General features: G+C 36.7%; 1 protein-coding gene across 13 annotated transcripts in view; it reads right to left on the bottom strand.

Annotated features, from left to right (window-relative positions):
• arhgap42b (Rho GTPase activating protein 42b) overlaps positions 1–19,168 on the bottom strand; it is a 116,264-nt gene that overhangs the window by 14,192 nt on the left and 82,904 nt on the right. For 4 of the 13 annotated variants that reach the window (XM_079621563.1, XM_079621554.1, XM_079621560.1 and 1 more), the window contains exons 5-19: positions 16,323–16,424; positions 13,726–13,836; positions 11,173–11,277; positions 9,189–9,318; positions 8,029–8,129; positions 7,845–7,954; positions 6,836–6,892; positions 4,671–4,749; positions 4,423–4,462; positions 3,999–4,061; positions 3,273–3,350; positions 2,340–2,424; positions 2,127–2,185; positions 1,832–1,937; positions 43–202 (exon numbers count right to left, since the gene is read on the bottom strand). In XM_079621563.1, the coding sequence (XP_079477689.1) occupies positions 43–202; positions 1,832–1,937; positions 2,127–2,185; positions 2,340–2,424; positions 3,273–3,350; positions 3,999–4,061; positions 4,423–4,462; positions 4,671–4,749; positions 6,836–6,892; positions 7,845–7,954; positions 8,029–8,129; positions 9,189–9,318; positions 11,173–11,277; positions 13,726–13,836; positions 16,323–16,424 (1,386 nt within the window). The remainder of the gene's footprint in view (positions 1–42; positions 203–1,831; positions 1,938–2,126; positions 2,186–2,339; positions 2,425–3,272; positions 3,351–3,998; positions 4,062–4,422; positions 4,463–4,670; positions 4,750–6,835; positions 6,893–7,844; positions 7,955–8,028; positions 8,130–9,188; positions 9,319–11,172; positions 11,278–13,725; positions 13,837–16,322; positions 16,425–19,168) is intronic. The other 9 variants (XM_079621564.1, XM_079621559.1, XM_079621562.1 and 6 more) reach the window with 3 other exon arrangements.

Raw genomic sequence — 19,168 nt, 5'->3', positions numbered from 1 at the left:
TCTTTTACAGGAGATTGTTATGAATTATCTGTTTTTACTTACCTTTTCAAAATTTTCGATGAGAATTTCTACCACAATATTTTGAAATTTGATGTTCATCATGGCAGCAACGGTTTCCTCTTGTGAGCGCATGAGCGTAGGGCCGAAGATCACTCCCAGATTGGACACCGTCATCATGTTACTCTCACTGTGAGCAGACACACTGCAGGGACATGTGTCAATCAAATCCTCTAACCAATATCAAACTTCAAATAATAATTACCCCACAAAATCCACTTACACCAACAAAAATGTACTAGCTGGACCAGACTGGGTTATGCTTGTGAGTGGACCACAAAATTTTAAATGATGGTCACTGACCAAGATTTTTTTTTTTGGTTAAGGTAGTTTAAGGTGTAGTAAGATATATCTGAGAAACACTGTTGATATTTGAAATCAACACACTAACAGACAAACGTAACTACGTAGCTACGTAATATGCTATCAGTTTCTGATGCAGAAAAGTTAGTTCATGCATTCACGACCTCGAGACTAGATTACTGTAATGCTTTATTAGCTGGTTGTCCTGCATCCTCAGTAAACAAGCTACAGTTAGTCCAAAATGCAGCCGCTAGAGTTCTTACTAGATCAAGAAAATATGATCATATAATATAACACCAATCTTATCATCACTACATTGGTTACCTATAAAGTTCTGTATTAATTATAAGGTATTGTTACTGACTTATAAAGCCCTAAATGGTTTAGCTCCAGTCTATTTAACGGATCTTTTATCGCCCTATAATCCATCGCGCTCTTTAAGATCACTAAATTCGAGGCTTTTGGTTATACCTAGGATATCTAAGTCCACCAAAGGAGGGAGAGCATTTTCACAATTAGCTCCAAAACTCTGGAATAGCCTTCCTGATACTGTTCGTTGCTCAGACTCGCTCTCCCAGTTCAAAACTAGACTAAAGACGCATCTCTTCAGCCAGGCATTCCTATAAATGTTTTAATCTTACAGTTAAATCCGGCCTCTAGTTCATAACCGCCAGAGGAGAACTGGCCCCCGACTGAGCCTGGGTTCTCCCAAGTTTTTTTTTTTTCTCCATTAGGTCACTTGATGGAGTTTTTTGTTTCCTTGCCACTGTTGCCTTTGGCTTGCTCAGTTGGGGATATTCAATTGAAATAATCAATGAATAATACTATTGATTAGCATTACCAAACATGGACGTTTTATTATTATTTTAATTTAATACTGTGAAGCTGCTTTGATACAATATTGTGAAAAGCGCTATACAAATATTCTTGACTTGACAAAAAAACAAACCCATAACCAAAAGAAACAGCCCTTCATTGCTCTGCCCCAAATGACACGCTATGCAACACAGGCAACTATTAACAGCTGGCACATCGGACAGCTCTTGCAACTGTGGATGAAACAGCTGTGATTCAACAATAACAACAGCAGCATAGAAATGCATTGTGAAACAGAACAAAAACTAAAGTTACTCATGTATCGAGCAGAAACATAGCAAACTCTGCGTCCATTTTCAGGTCTTCCCGCACTCTAACGTCGCTCCTGCACTGGAGACTTTCAAATTTCAACAGCGTTTTTCAGAAATCGCATACTGCACCTTTAAGAAGTCTTGTGAAGACACCAGCATCCATGATCAACATACTGTACACTGCTGTTGAACAATTTTTTATATAACATTTTATATAACATTTTGCTCCAAATAAATCTACAAAGTATTACACGAGACTAAGAAGAAAGTGAGTTTAAAGAGAGAAAGGTTTTAATTTTTGAGTAAAAATTTTATCTAAATCTACGTTCAGGACTGAGTCATACTTGAGTAGATGTTTGATTAATATCTCCAACATCTCTTTGTTTTTGTCAGGTAGTTTATGCACCAGCGCGTGAACTGCACACACTCTGTAGTTCTGATCATCAGATTCTGAAAGAGAACAGACCAAACACATCAAGTGACGTGACGTGTGTAGCCAAGTATGGTGTCCCATACTCGTAATTTGTGCTCTGCATTTCACTCCTCCGAGTGCGCGCACACACACACGCACGCACACACACACACACACGCACGCACACACACACACACACACACACACACACACACACACACACTTACTGACAGCCATGAGGAAGTCAGAGTGGAGCTTGTATGTCATGAGCGGCTCAGACAGACACCTAGTGGACGAACACAAGAATGACATCTTGTTATCTCCTCTCTCAGAAATGCTATTGGTTATTTTCAACTCTCTCAAACAAAGAAAAGTACACATTATTTCAGGGCAATTCTCACTAACATCTTGAGCAGTGACGTCAGCCTGAACACACGAACCTGAGGTAATTCTTGAGGCCGCTGGTGATCGTCTTGTTGTCCCATGTGTCTGGGTCCAGGTCCATATCTGGTGCTGCTTTGGGTGCTGTAAGAGAAACCAAGGCACATGTACAACATTATTTGTGTGCAGATGTTGTAATGACATTAAACTTCAAACATTTATGACCCATGAAACGGCTAAACGAACATAAAAAGTAATTTGGGTAAATCTCGTATTTCACATCATCTCCTTACAAAATAAGAAACGAATGTTGCAAGAAAATGAAGGTGATTGTTAGGACCGATTGAGATTTTTACATTGTGATAATATTTTCATGAAAAATAAGCACACCGTCCCCCCTGTTGAGTAGGTTAGTAATGAGAAATAAATGCTCGCTGTAGAATATATATATTTTTTAAATCAGCACTATCTAAATGATGCATCATTATTTTTGGTTATATCATTATTATGGTAATAATAATGAGGGCTTTTTTTCATTACAAGTGAAAATGTGCTTAACAGTCAAGAAAGTTTCTCAATGCAAAAATATGAATGGTTCTAAAATAGGCCTTATTTCTTCTATTCAAAGTACAATCCCTTATTTCTTTAATTAAAAAAAAAATATATTAAATTATGAGGGCACATTAATAAGCAAATTTGCATAGAGAAATCATTTAAAATATTTTGGTGTCATGGTGACTTTTAAAGTTGGTCTGTGAAGGTTTTATACTTGATTTAGGGTTTACGGACACACTGATTCCAGGCATTTGTTGAGATCTTTCCGAACACAATGAATAGCTACCAGATGTGACGTTAAACTCCAAAATAAATTAATTTGACAATGTTTTTGCAATGAGAGGGAACTGCGCCAGAGCAATGTATCTTTGCTACCCTGGCCCGACTCACACATTTCTGTGTCTAGTTCTCGAGTTGTGTAGAGCGAAGGGACTTACAGAAGACCGTGATCATGAGCTTCTGCACTTTGGAGTTTATTCCCCCGACTCTGTACAAACCCATAGTGTTGAGCCCTGCTGAGAGGAGAATATACACACACATAACGTACTATATATAAACTCAACACACATGCACACTTAATTCTAAATGACTAAATGACATATCAATTAAATCTAATGTCAGTTTAGGCACATTTCTGACTGTCAGGATGTTTGATGAACAGATAGATTGAAATAGAAATATTATTTACTTTAACTAATTTACAAAAGAAATGTTTATTAACATTATAAATGTCTTCAAAAAATGTATTGCACATTTACAAAGCAGGACAGAGAACATATTTCATAAGACACACACACACACACACACACACACACACACACACACACACACACACACACACACACACACACACACACACACACACACACACACACACACACACACACACACACACACACACACACACACACACACACACACACACACACACACACTTCTTTCATAGGGTAAGATTGTCAAAACATGACATTACTTAACACATTTTACATTATTTAGTTGGAACATTATAATTTTTTCTATTATTATATATTTTTTATTACATTTTATTTTATTAATTTTATGTCTTTATTATTATAAGGATGCAAAAATAAAAAAGTATGGAATGCTTTATCCACAATAAATATCCTATATATGAGGTAAGAGGCAATACACACAAAACTCACCTCTCATCTCCACCAGCTGTATACACTTCCTCACAAAATTAAAGCCAGCCTCATTTAAATATGCTATAAAAGACAGGTGAAAAGAAACAACATGTTCAATAGATGGATTTAGCGTGCGTCACACTCAGGGGGATACGGCGTACTCTGCTTGTACTCAATGTAATGCTATCGACCTTGTAAAAGGAAATGAGAGAGCAGACACACACAAAGGGTGTAGTGATGGGAAACAGAACACATTATCTGAATAAGTGTTTGTTAAACACAGCTAATCTGATAAGAGCGTGTGAGGTCAGACTCAAACATGTAAGCTCACACTGAGTGAAAAACAGGCAAGACATAATTTACAATCAAATTAAATATGTAAAACAAATAAAAGCTTCACATGATAAATATAAATACACTGCTTAGAGATTTAAATACTTACTCTCCTCTTTCTTGCTCAGAATAGCAGGAAGATTGTAGATCTAAAAGAGTGAACAATTATATTACTGTATTGATTTCACTGTGAATTACTTGTTGAGCAATTAAATGGCTGATAATCCATTTTTACACGTTTTGAAGAAAATACCTGAACTTGAGGATCTTCTGAAGCTTGAATCAATACAGAAGCAGCGATGACAACTAAGTCGAAATAGTATAAAATCAGAGGAGGAAAGTTTGTCCAGCACTCACCGGCTCTTTGCCATCCATAGCTTCCAGCCAGAGTCTCCTGTTGGACTCCGACAGCGCTTGCAGCGTGATAATGCCATGCCTGAAGACAACGCAGCACTTTAAAGTCAGACATGCTCTAGAAACATCCTGCCTACTTACTATAGCTCCTGTATAGTGCCTTTGCTCATGTATGTCTAAACTAAATGTAGTTAAAAGACAGGATTCAAACGAAATTACTAAATTGACTAAAGAATCAAAATTCTGTCATCGTTTACTCACCCTATGTCATTTCAAACCAGTATGACTTTTTTTTTTTCAGTGTGGAACATACAAAGATATTTTGAAGAATTCTGGGAATTAAACAGTTTTGGTTACCATTGACTTCCATTTCTCAAAATATGACATAATTTGTATTTTTGGGTGAACTATCCTTTTTAAGTCAGGTTGAGCAGCAATAGTTCACCCATCCTATATGAGTTTTGTCCTTATATGGAACACAAAATGAAAAATTTAGCAGAATGTTCAAACGGCTCTTTTCCATACAATGAACTAGAAAGAGTTACAAAGATTGTCAGCTTTAATTTTGCACTAAACTGTTATATTACTTACAAATACTTAGAGCGTATTATATAAAAGTCATATTGGTGAGTTTTTCCCCCTCATTTTTAGAGTTCCTGGTGACTATATGATGTTGTTTTATGGACAAGAGCAGCATGAACATTCTTCAAAACAATAAAAAGTAAAGAAAAAGAAAGTCACAGGGGTTTAAAATGACATGATGGGTAATCTATTCAATAAGCATGTTGTGTGAGGGCCTTAAAACATTCACATTTCCCATGCTCAGTAACACTACACACTCTCTTGGGGAAAAAAAAAAACGATGCATGAAAGAATTATTTAATTTACATAAACATCAATTTAACCATATTCTATATCTGTGCTCGGAGTTTCACACCGATTAGAATCACAAGGAATTAATTCACCCATAAATATCGCCGGTGGATCTTCTTCACACATGATTTGACAGCATTTGCATGAACCGTATCTGTAAGGTGAACGTTAGAGCGAGCTCATAGCCATTAACGCGTTTCCATGCCTGTGCAACAGCTGTCACTAATATCTGTGCATGGATGAACGCTCATACGCTCAGTTATGCTTTGATTATCACCACCCCGCTTGTTAGAGCAAGCACGCTGCAGTGCAGTTTGAAGGTGATGGTATTAGGAGGAAGTGTCAGGAAGTGTGTGCACATCAGGTCATTTGTAGTGACTACCGTGGCTCATCCAATCGGAATTTACAGTCAAAACGATCTGCTTTTTCAGAAACAGAACATTTTGAGATGCAATTTTAAGTGAACTACTGTACAAAACCTAGTAAGCTGCCTTGCTGTCTACATAGGCAGCAGCTTTTTAAAGTAATCTGTCATAGAACTTCATTAGTGAATGATTTAAAATAATATACAAATGCAGCAAATCACACAAACTGCCTTCCTCACATGAATTTAATTCGATTCCAGAGTTATGATAGTCTTATTGGCAAAGAAGCATGTAACAAACTTGTGTAATTAGTGTGTAAAATGCAAAATAGAGCTATTTTCATTGATACTTCTGAGTTTTGAATGGAATAAGTATATTTATACTCATTTCTTATTTTGGATAATTCACAGAGCTTGTCGCAATGCATCATAGAAGGGTTTGTGAGGGAATTGCTAATCAATTAATAAATCAAATCATAAGATGTAAAATAAAAAAAAATCAATTTTAAAATAAATCTGAAATAAATTCAATATTTTATTTGTTTAGCGGCATGGCATGACACGACCAACATCGAAGACTTGTGAACATTGAGAAAGTGTTGTTCAATTATTGAAAATTGTGGGGGTTTCAACAGTTTTTATGCCTGGTGTATAATGTTGATTTGATGCTGTGATTTTTGTTCCTTGATGTCAAGTGATAGTTTGTGATATCCAGATCAAAAATGAGTTGGTAGAATCACTCAGCCAGTTAAATCAAATCAAACTGTTATCCCACCGATTATGGGTGCAGGAAATGTGCTGGATTTTCAACATGCAATCCTTTAAAACCACAGGGGTGAGAAATGAGCTTTGATCAGCGTGGGATTTGGAATGCAGCACACATGCGCTACAACATGCTTTTGCGCTGTAGGGCACAGGTCTGGTCACATACCGGGCTTTACAGAAAAATTGCAGTGGTCTGAAAAGAGATCCACGATAGATGGTATTTCTAGATTGAAATAAACACAGAGAAGGGACAAGGGAAATGGGCACATACAAGGTAAACTGTCAGAAAACAACAGTGCAACCTTACACTAGGTGGCAAAGAACATGAACAGACAGGTAGTTACATTCACAGCTACTTACCAACATACAGGTCTGGCTGAGTGTTAGTAGAACATGCATGTTCTACTGAGTGTGTGCACAGTGTAATAACATACATATAAATGCATACATATTTGCCACCTCGTAAGACTGTGCCATGAAGGCAGATGCGAGTAAAAACAGAAGATTATACAGTTAGATTACATAGAAGACAGATTGTACAGTTAGTGTGAAAAAAGGCACAAGGAACATGCAGAAAACAGAAATGCAGGCCACTCTTAAAACATATTTGAGCACACAGAGAAACAGAAACTATAGCTAATGTTATAGGAAAAGCAATTCACCCAAAAATTTAATTTGGTCATCATTTACTCTCCCTAAAGTGGTCTGTCTGTCTGTCTGTCTGTCTGTCTGTCTGTCTGTCTGTCTGTCTGTCTGTCTGTCTGTCTGTCTGTCTGTCTGTCTGTCTGTCTATCTATCTATCTATCTATCTATCTATCTATCTATCTATCTATCTATCTATCTATCTATCTATCTATCTATCTATCTATCTATTCTGAAGACTTGTCAGTGCTCACCAATAAGGACTTTTTTCTGTTGGCAACATTTTCCCTGGCCACATCACAAATATATATATATATATATATATATATATATATATATATATATATATATATATATATATATATATATATATATATATAAAAATAGAATTTCTATTTCATTAAATGGTCAAAAACGGCCTGGACATTCCGTGAAAGAATGAAATGAATAAATAATGACAAAATGATCATTTTTGGATGAAATATTTGAAAGTTTTAAAACGTCTGTACTGCGCTGTCACTGCAGACACCCACCTTTCAACAACCTCGATGTCAAAACAGAAGCGTTTATCAATCGAGTCAGTCTTCCTCCTAATACAGGACTTCAGTCTGAACTTCTCTGGGGGATTTGACATGACACCATTCTGTGAAAGAGAGAGACGGACAGTGAGGATCTGAAGCAAACAGCACCTCTGGTCCCACATGAGCATCTTTGTACCTGTTTAGCTGTGGGCTTCGCCTCTGTGTTGCACATGCTGAAGGTCTTACTAACTTTCTCATATGTGCAATAATGCCGTGTCCATGTGCAGCCCAAAGGCCCTGCAACACACACATGAAAAGTGCAAATGTGATATACTTGCTTTGAGGTATTTCGGAAAACATTGTTCATTTGCAGCTCACAAAAATTCTGGACAGCATGTAGGCTATTAAAACATACATTTTATATATAAATAAAATGTATGTTATAAATGACCCCCCCCCCCCCCCCCCCCCCTTCCAAAAATATATAAAAGAAAGTGCTATACAGGCAATGCAATATATTTCCTACAACATAATACATGATATGCATATATGCATAGATATGCATGCAACGTGTGGACTACAACTCCTGGGGTTATGTAACAACAAGTAGCTTTTAAAAAAAAACTTCTTAATTATTTTTTTAGAATAGAAAATGTGTTATGTTAAAAAATAAATATATGTACTACATATGTATTTATAATTTGTATTTTTTAATTTTCTCTGAAATTATTTCAAAATTATTTTAATATATTTATATATTTTGATTTTAAAATAAAAAAAGCAATACATTTTATATGAGCAATATATTTAGCATACAACTCTTCACTATCTCTTCATTGTGTATGATGTATCAGTCCACAAGAGGGCAATGTTTTTCTTTCCGAGAACAGGTCATTCTCTGTCGTATATGAAATGATCTGATGGTAATCAAAAGCATTCTGTTTAAATGTAGATTTTATTTTGGCATTTCCTTTGAGTGTGAAGGAACAGTTAAATACAGGACAAGACTAGAAAGAGGTCACTTAGGAAAGATGGTAACACTTTATTTAGATGGTCCCTTATGAACATTCTGTTGACTATAAGTAACTTAGCAGATATGAAGCAGACATCCTACTAATACTCTAATGAGAGTTAGTAGACATGTAGGTGCAACGCTACTTATAGTCAACAGAATGTGTTAAAGGGACCATGAAAATAAAGTGAGACCGGAAAGATAGATATGAATAACAAAATTCTAGACCTGTTATCACCATGTTTTGAAAAAAGTGTCTGGCATGGAAGGTTACAGGCTGTCTGTCCTATTGTTTGCTCACCGCTCTTGCCTGAAAGATTGAGGACTGTCCATATGACACTCACGTTTCTCCTGGACATAGAGGTATCCCTCCATAGTCCACTGGCCCGGGGGCTTCTGGTCTTGATCTGCAGATCGAACTCTCTTCATCAGCATTTCTACTTCCTGCTTGGTGCTCAAAAAGTTGTTTCTTGTCTTCATTTAACACACACACACACACACACAAAACAGATCATGGGAACCGTATCTCAGCAATGCAACTGCCATTTTAAAACAGCCTTTCATAATTGATCTAACAGATGTGAATTTATTTAAAACCATACATGGCACTGAAATAAGTAATAGACATTTACAGTATATAAACATGCATAATAACCAAAAGATAAGTGACAGAAATTAAACCACATACTATACGTGACTGATTATTAAAACTCAGGCTCGAGAATCACATGCAATCTAGGCATACTGGCCTTTAAAAAAAAAAAAAAAAAAAAAAAAAACCTTCCAAAAACGCATTTATACATACAATTCACTGCAATTTCCAACTGTAATGAAAACTAGTGCCGGTAAGACTCCAACAAATTATAATTACAGAGGCATAAATAAAGCCCTTTTGGTAACACTTTAGAATACTGTTCCGTCATTAATGGATAACTACACATGAGTAACACAATATTAACATTCTATCTTTGATTTATTTCTTACACCTCCCAGAGGACTAATAACTACTATATACAGGTTCATAATTAATGAAAGTAATGCTAAATGTATAATTAATTCTGAAGTGAAGATCAAGCTAACCCACCAGTAATGACTCAAGTATTACCAAATCCTTCAGAAGGATGCGTTATAAGATTGCCTCATCTTCAAATGCTGCCTTAGATTTTGGCCAACATTTCTGGGAGCATAATTATACTGCCTATCATGCAAATTAGTGTGTGCATTGATTCCTAAAATGTTGCCTAGCTAGACAGCTCATCGGTTTATGAATATGTAATACTTTATGTAATACTATAATGTTCTCCTTGTTGCCACAATGATTGTTTTGTACACTCTAATGGATTTTAAAACATATTTAATACTTGCATAATTATTTATTTTTGTGAAAAGTATTTCAATATGCGGTATGCCTGTACATTATCCCTTAATTTGATGTCTCACACCGCACTGACAGACGGCAATACACTCTTCGTCGGGTTTTATCAGATCAGTGTCGGCGTTGGTTTGCGTCTGTCGATGCAGTGTGAATTGGCCTTGACAAATATAAAATTCAATATTTGTTGTCCAATTGTTTAGATATGTGGCAACTTTGTAGAAAGTAATAAGCTGGATAATGTACAGAACAGTCAGCCAGATATGATTGCAAAATAAACCTTCACACAAGACCTGTCCTGACCAACCTGTCCGAATTTATTTATTATATTTACTTCATCCCTTACTAAATGCACAGCTAGCCGTGAATTTCCCCTGATATACCGTACATCAATTGCTGGAAGGAAAGGAAAAGAAATGGCTTCATTTCCTTCTTTTGTCCTCTGGAGTACTGACATCACAGCCAAATACATCAATGTGAATTATCAATGACACTCCTACAATATTAAATGTGCTTGTCCTGCGGTAGTGAATTACATTTAAGGCTAATGTCTCACGCTTTCACAGCAGTGTTAATTCAGCGTATATCTGCCGCAGTGCTGGCATAGTTCTGCAGCAGCACAGGGCTTTTGTGCTGAAAATCTGTGACACTACATCAGCTTTGAGCTCACTGTGACAGTGATGCAAAGAAAAGGTCAAAGGTCATGGATCCCAGACACAGAGATGCTGACGAGCAGCAGGAAGTGGTTTATAACAGGCAAATATTGATCAAAGACACACAGAGCAGGTTAAAGTCTGAAGACCAGAGGGCAAAAGGTTTTTATATGCGCGAGCCTTTTTTGAACACCATGTCGCTTTACAAATATTTTCCGAAGTGAAAACTTATTTTTGGTCAAAAGGAGGCTAAGTGAAAAAGCGAAAGAGAAGCTGGATGACTCACTGGAGACGTGCACTTACATTCTGCAGGTTAAACTGTAGCTGTTGTTTGTAGGGCTCGAATTCATGGGCGAGCTCATAACCCTCGTGGTAGAATGTGAACAGTCCCTGTAGGAAGGCCAAGAGCTGCAACCCAAGCAAGATGTAAATACAAGTTTCTATATTATGCCTGTAACACAACATATCTGTACAGTATCTCTTCCTCTTTCTCAGTGCAAACAGGAATTGTACAATATTTTGTGTCAGTTGGTAAATTCTCTGAATATCTAAAGCTGTCACATAACTGCTGAACCAAAAGACTGACAAACAATTCAAGGGATCCTCTAACTTTCAAAACGGTGTGCTAAAATTATTTACACAAAGAAATGAATAGTACTTTAGTCAAATGTTTAAAGTCCACCTGTAGTCAATTGTCTCCCTTAAAACTCATCTTTGATCACCAAATGACATATTGAAAAGTTTTTTCCTTGTAAAAAAAATCTTCATGCCTTAAAATAGCTTGAATGTAACTCTACAACCTTGCCTCATTTAGTATACGCAGTTCTATGAATATGCAAATTAGCCCCGCCTCCACTCACTCACACCAGCTCAGAGATCCACTCGTTGACGATCACACATTGACGTGATTGGTTACAAGGTAGTTTGTGACGTCAGAAACACCATCGATTTCAAACCGCGTTTTTGAGACAGTCTTTGGTTCACTGCAGCTTTAAGGAGAAAATACTGTTGGTGTTGACTTATGAATTTGCACATGGTTTGTCTTAAAGCATATTAAAAACACCACATAGACATATAAACAACATTAAAAGCTGGATTTTCACCACAGGGGGACTTTAAAAACAATGAACACACATTAGATGGAGACTGTAGTCATGCTAGTAGCCTAACAAAAAGTGTTTAATTTTATATGAAGCGGGACACCTCATGGGGGCGGACATGTTGAAATCACATGACCAGCCGAATACAACTTGCTTTATCTCTGTAAATCTTCCTGTTATTGGACATTTTCACTCACAAAAATCATTTAATGATGGTTGTCAGCAAATAGTGCATTTCTACAATGGCATTGGTAACTGAAAACTTTTTCATATTTTTTCATATTTCTGCATCCACACTACTAGGTGTCAGTAGTGAGGTGTCTAAGTCAGACTTAGAGAAGTGGAAAAATTATTTATTGTACTGTAAATACAATTACAACCTCATATTTCTTAGGAAAGACATTTACTTAACTCACTTAAAACACTGATTGAATTGTTAATGCACAGACCTGATGTGGCTATGGTAAGTGCATAGTGCATTCATTTATGCATCTATTGAGCATTACAGTTATCCCATCTGGCCACTGCAACTATTTGACTTTCTGATAGTGACTTTAGCACAAGACTTCAAATATGCTGATGTCACACCCCCAAAACTCAAGAGCAGAACAGACTGCGGTGCTTCTGGTAGATTAACAGCGTTGTTTTCCCCATGCCCGGTGATAAACACTGGATGCCCCTCTAAATCTATACAGCGCATTGTCTGACTCACTTTACTGCTCACACTTATGCATATAAATATGCTTAATGCAGGAATGAGTCATGCAAATTCTGTCCACTGTTGTAATATGTGAGGTTCAGCTGTTGTGTATTTTATGCGATCTATTTGCTGAGTGGAGATGGCAAACATGAAAAGGACCTAAAAAAACTATAGTAAGAGCACTTTCTCTCAAACTATGTTTAATAGCAGGAAACTTTCAATTATTGGTTTATAACTGAATGATCAACTTTGTCTCAAAGGTTCCTCCCAAAAATGTATTAGAAGAAATGCAAATAGACTTACTGAATAGAACATACTGTTGTATTTCCAGTAAAATAAAAGAATTAGAAAAATTTATGTGGAATGCTTCATATATAATTTGGTACTGGATAAATTTGGTGTTTGAGATTATATTGAGATTTCTGACTTTTGGTTGCAGTTCAACCAAAAATTCAAATTCTGTCATCATTCACTCACCCTAATGTCGTTCCAAACCGGTATGTGTTTATTTCCTCCGTGGAACATAAAAGAAGGTATTTTGAGGAATGTCTGGGTTTTTTTTTTTTTTGGTCCATACAATGGAAGTCAATGGAAACCAAAACACTTAGTTTGCCAACATTCTTCAAAACATCTTGTGCTCTACAGATAAACACAGTCACACAGGTTTGGAATGAAATGATGGTGAGTAAATGATATAATTATTTATTTTTTTGGGTGAACTATCTCTTAAATAGTTCAGGGGTGATTGTGGGACAGGAAATGACAGCTGAGGTTTGATTAAGTTGGCATGGTAAGAGTGTGATTATGACTTCAGTGGTCAACGTCTCAACCTACTTCCTGTTGGCTACAAAACCATTACTGACCAGATGGCTTGATTCTCATTACATTACACATCATGATGGGCATCTGATTTATTTTTCAGGAGTTACATTTGTCTATACGTTTTCGTGTTTATGTGCATACGAGTGGCTTTGTGTGTATTTGTGAGCTCCAGTTTGGAGACAGAAACTTCAAGACTAAATATAAGAGGAATAATATGTATCACAAAGATCTTACCGGCTCAACAAATTCAAATTTCTTCTTCTCTTGAACCTCCTGGATTTTGAAGACGTATTCTAGCGAGGCGTCATAAAAGAGCTGCCTTTCCTTATCAATCTGAGCGTCAGCCTGGAAATGAACAAAGAGCGCTGTTACCCCAGAGACAGACAGAAAGCAATGACTGCCAGGCTTGTTCGCTCATTTGGATGTGTTTGGGCTTTGGTTAATCGTTACATGTGAGAATTTATGGCTCAGCTTTGTGAGAATTTGTGTAACAACAAGCTAAACAAATGCACAGGAACATCCCTAAACAGCAGGAAAGAGGAATGAAAAAAAACAAACAAAAAAAAAACAAAACAGGAACTAAAGCTTGTAAACCCTGATGTTTTTAAAAGGATTTGTCACCCAAAAAAATTGAAATTTGATCATGTTTTATATATGTTGTTTGAAAGCCATATGACTTTCTCCTGTGAAACACAAAAGGAGAAATTCAAGCTTTCAATTTTCAAAAAGAACACTAAGGACTATAAAAGTAGTTTATATGACTTGTGGGTTATTAAGTTCCCATTTATTGTAATTGAATGGAAAGTGTGGAAAGTACATTACTAAAAATGTCTTTTTATGTTTCACAGAAGAAAGTCAGGTTTGGAACATCATGAGGGTGAGTAAATGATAAAAAAAATAGTGATCTATCCATTTAAATAAATGACATCACACAGAAAAAAAAAACCTCACCCATGTTTCAGCCACTGTTGTCATCAAAAAAGTCAACGTGTACACAAGTTTCATTTTTACATTTGCTATTTATTTATGCTTTTTGTAAACTTTAAACTTTTTAAGAAAATTAAACTTGTCATTTTGCATGGTGATTTGCAATTGGTTGTCTTTCTTGCATTGATTTGCATACTGAATTTTGATTGGACTTTGTCTTCCGTGCATATATTTAACCATTTATACTCACCACTATGCTGCCTTCACGTGCTATTGAAAATGTCCAACCTCCGACTTCTGAAGTCGTAATTTTGAGCTTGTCACGTTCAAGTGCTTTGTTGTCAGAAAGAATAGGGATCATGGAGGAGACCAGTGCTGTGTTCCAAATCGCCCCTATATCCTATATCACTATTCCCTAAAATACTCAACTAATATAGTCGAAGGAGTGAATGAAAATAATTGAGTGAATTCAGACACTCCAGTCCAGAAGGGCTGCCACTTTTGCATAGTTTGTGCTTGCGGTTTAATAATTCATTGAAACGTAGCAAACTGGCAGCTCCAGTAATGAAAAGATTTATCCTGAACTCTGCTATGGAAACTAGCATGTATAAACAGTAATTAAACAATTTAATAATCAATTAAAAGGGAATTTATACCTGTATGATATTTTTCTGGACCAGCACGGTTTTGGAAATTGGATGGATGATGGATTCAGCTGCAGCGCCATCTCCTGGCGAGACGCTGGAATTCATTCAGCGCGCGACTCTCACAGTGCATTATGGGTATTTTCTAGCCGTTGAGCATACATCATTTGTACACTTGTTATTGCAGTGCATTGTGGGATTGAATGTGTACTCAATAACGACCACTATGGTTTCGGACACCACTACAAATGGCTGTCCCCTCAAATATGGGGGCGATTTCGGACACAGCCCAGGTTTATTCTTGCCTATTTCTTGGGGAATTCTTATTAAAGCCAAAATGTATTTTAGATATTTAATTTTGAATAAAATGTAGTGTCACATTCATTGACAACCATATCAACTTTCAGCGTGCTATCTTGCTGACGATTCTGGAATTTTAGTCAAATACATGCAATTTTCATATTTCACCGATAGCATGGGAAGGCAGCATTACATGGCAGTAATTTGTTGATTCTATAGCCATGTTATGTGCAAAGTTGTGAATTTAACTTGTGCGCAAAATTGGAATGTCACATAAAACATTTGCGAATAAAGCACCGTTTCCGTCCCATGTATTTAAGAGAATAAAATCGTCACTTCCTGAGAAACTAGCGCAAAATATCTGTAATAAAAATGAAGTTGCTGCAATCAGGGAAGCCACTGTGGCTCTTTTATCCTATCATAAATGAAGAAACGCTGTCAAGTTATCTTGCGTTTGGATGCGTGGTTTACGGGAATGCAATCATGTGAAACGCTTCTGGGAGGGAATTAAACCAAATCATTTTGATGACAGACTTTGGCTCAGGCATTTTAGAATGTTCAGTCCAACATTAGAGATGCTGTACAATGAAATCGGTCCGCTGGTTAGTCCAGTTATCCAATCACATCAACTTTTGAAGCGTGTTTCCATCGTAGGTTATGTGCACATCTTCTTATTGGATAAAAAAATAATCATCCACCTCAATTGAGCCCACATTTTTTGAATATATGCGCATCTTGCCATTTTCATCCAGCGTTTTTTTATGCAATATCCCAAAATGTGCATAAAAATAGCTGGATGTAGCTACATTAGGAGCTTAGCTATCATGATGGTAAGGCGCTTCTAATGCAGCACTGCATCAGAATTAAGACTTAAACCAAAACTTACTAAGATTCTTTCTTGCAAGCACTGGTATTTCCTTTGGAAAATGCAAAACTAGACTAATTTGTGGAATGATTCACCTCTTGGAGAGCGGATTCCTTTTTTCTGGATGACAGGTTGAGATGTTTTTCCAGTGTGGAATAGTACTTTTCCGTCTCCTTGTCAAATTTCTTCTTCCCCTCCTATGAAAAACAAATTGTTTCTGGCATTAGTTGTTTAGTGTATTAAGTCAGTTCTCTGTGTCATAACAGAGTAACCACAGGTGAATAAGACTTCAGTTGATTATGAACATGTAACACTAACATTTGACAGCTACAAAGTGTCTGAATACTTTTGTCTTTATTTTGAACAATATATCTATCATTTTATCATTTAAAACCTAACAAACAAATCTTTTGAGAAAAGGTAAGCGTGGAAATCTTTAAAACCCACATATGCTTGTGATGTGCCTGTCAGGCCATTAGGTGGCACTCTAATGCTTTATCACACAGAGCCCGTTCTTGTCTCCCACTGATATAAGTAGTTACTGCTTTAAAATCAGTTTAGCACCTAAATTATATATTGCATGAAAATAAATATATTGTCACCCTGTAATGAAATGATATAAAAAGAGCTTAAAGATGATGCTTAATCATGCATAGTTCCAAGATAACAAGATTCATTTCTGTCTGTTCTCAGCAGACACAGATCAAATCACACAATATTATTTCCATCTCATTTTGAAAATCACATGTCCATGGGTCAGCTTTTAATAAGTTATCATTTCCTGACAGATGCGAGCAGACAGAAAAGGTTTGCATTTGTCTCAATGCTGCCTCATTAATGGCACAGGTAGTACGGAGTATGTTCGCTCAAGCATACTGTACGAGCGGATGATTTCAAAATCCAACAAAAATATTCTAAAACTTCAGCCAAAATAATCAAATTACAGCAACACAAACTCACAAAGTAGGCTCAATGTCATGGGTATTAAAAGTCAAGATGGCAAAAGTCACTGTCATAAAACACTATCATTTTTGAAAGGCCATCAATGCAAATATGCTGTGTTGGCAGCACAGTGGTGTAGTTACTGTGGCTGTGTCCGAAAGCTAAAACAATGCTGCCGGAGGTAAGGAGGTAACAAGGCATTCGAATCCAATGATAGTGTGACATTTGGTTTACTGAGATACTTTGATCTGATCGATTTTTGAAGGCTGTATAGATGTACCCTTTGCTGACTATAATATCCCACAATCCTGTGTTCAATCATGTCTGATTCCTGAGCTTAAAAATAAAAACTGCTTCTGAAAGTTTCGCTCGGTGGTCAGATTGTGTCTAAGGGTGTTTACACTTGGAGTTCGGTTCTCTAGGTTCTTTTGGTCCAGATCAAAAATGAACCTGATACATTTAGTCCTGGTTCACTTAGTGTCCACACTGTCATTACTAACACTGAACTGACATATACAAAACAAAACAAAAAAACAGCTTTTATGATGTATATTTTGCGATGGCACTTCATCGAAAACAATGCTGCATAAATGCACTCGTTGAATGTGCATATATATGATGGTATTTTTACCAGCTAAGAACTCGCAAAATGCTTATAAAATGTGTAAAGGACTCAAAACAGCCCCAGAAATTCCTTTGTGACACACACAAACGGAGATCTGCTTCAAGATAATGCCGTTCTGATGCCTTTACTGATCTGTATTGAACAACTTCACGACTATGACGAGAAAAAATGCTTGTATTCTGTCCTTTTTAGGGTAACATCTTGTGACATTACGTCCTGTTTTTGGTTTGTTTAGATGTCTTTGGTCCGTGTTGCATTCATATTTCAGTCGAACCGGGTTCATTTGGAAGCGGGCTGAGACTCACCTTTTCAGCGTTCTTGGTCCGCTTGTTTGGTGCGCATATTGTTTTAATCGAACCAAACCTATAAAGAGTGAACACACCCTAAATGAACTTTTTTGACCAACTTTTTCTACTTTTGAGGAAATTTGTAATTAAATAATCTCTTAGTTATCACCAAAGCTTTCTATTTTGTTGAAGATCATTTAAACCATTATGTTGCTGTTAAGTCTGTTTGAAAAATTTTGTGAGGTACCTTCTTGTGCAAATGCGGCCTGCAAAGCCTCATAAAGTCAGCTGCCTAAGCTTTCAGACGCAGTCCTTCAGTGCTCAAACATTATTATTTTTATTTCGCTTCACTTACCATACAACCGTGGTCTTGGACTTAACACTGACACGTGTTGGCATGGAGATACCATCACACAAATTCAAAGTTATTTTCTTTTTTGCTATTGTAGAAACACAGGTAAATAAGTACAAATATTCACATGCATATTTGTCACCCATGCTTATAATAGATAGTGTCTAATAATAAAGGTGTGACTGAGATAAAGTGAGTAGTATTTAGCTGGTCTTGAGATCTCAACATGGCAGCCACCATGAGGAGGAGACCCACCTTGTGTTAAATAAACACCTTGCTGTTTTTTCAGTGGAAAACTTGACCTAGTGCACATTTTATAGGCTAGCTTTAGATAAAAATAAAGAGGTTGAAGAGTAAAGAAATGTGAATGATGAAGAGGAGAATTCTGAATTTAAAATTTGGATATCTATCTGCTCCTTCCATCCCGTCACAAATCACAAGATAACTAACTTCACGAGAGGAGATGAATTTCCACAGGAGAATCCACAACACTGAACCCTCCAAAAGCCCTGACTCCATTCAGTCTGTTTCCACACCTGAGTTGTCTGCCCGAGGCCTTTCATGCAGCGATGCAATACGTGGATTTTACAGTTATCGCAATATTCAAAGGTCATATGTAAATTTTAAAGTGCTCTATTTCTTTGCAGCAACTCAAGTGCTGTTCTGAGTGGGAGCATGGGAGATGACAGAGGGTCTGTTTGGACTGAGTTGGTTTGTTTGAGCCAAACACATGAG

This window comes from Phoxinus phoxinus (genome assembly GCF_949152265.1).
Source record: "Phoxinus phoxinus genome assembly, chromosome: 8".
NCBI lineage: Eukaryota > Metazoa > Chordata > Actinopteri > Cypriniformes > Leuciscidae > Phoxinus > Phoxinus phoxinus.
This window is presented reverse-complemented; position numbering and strand designations above follow the sequence as displayed.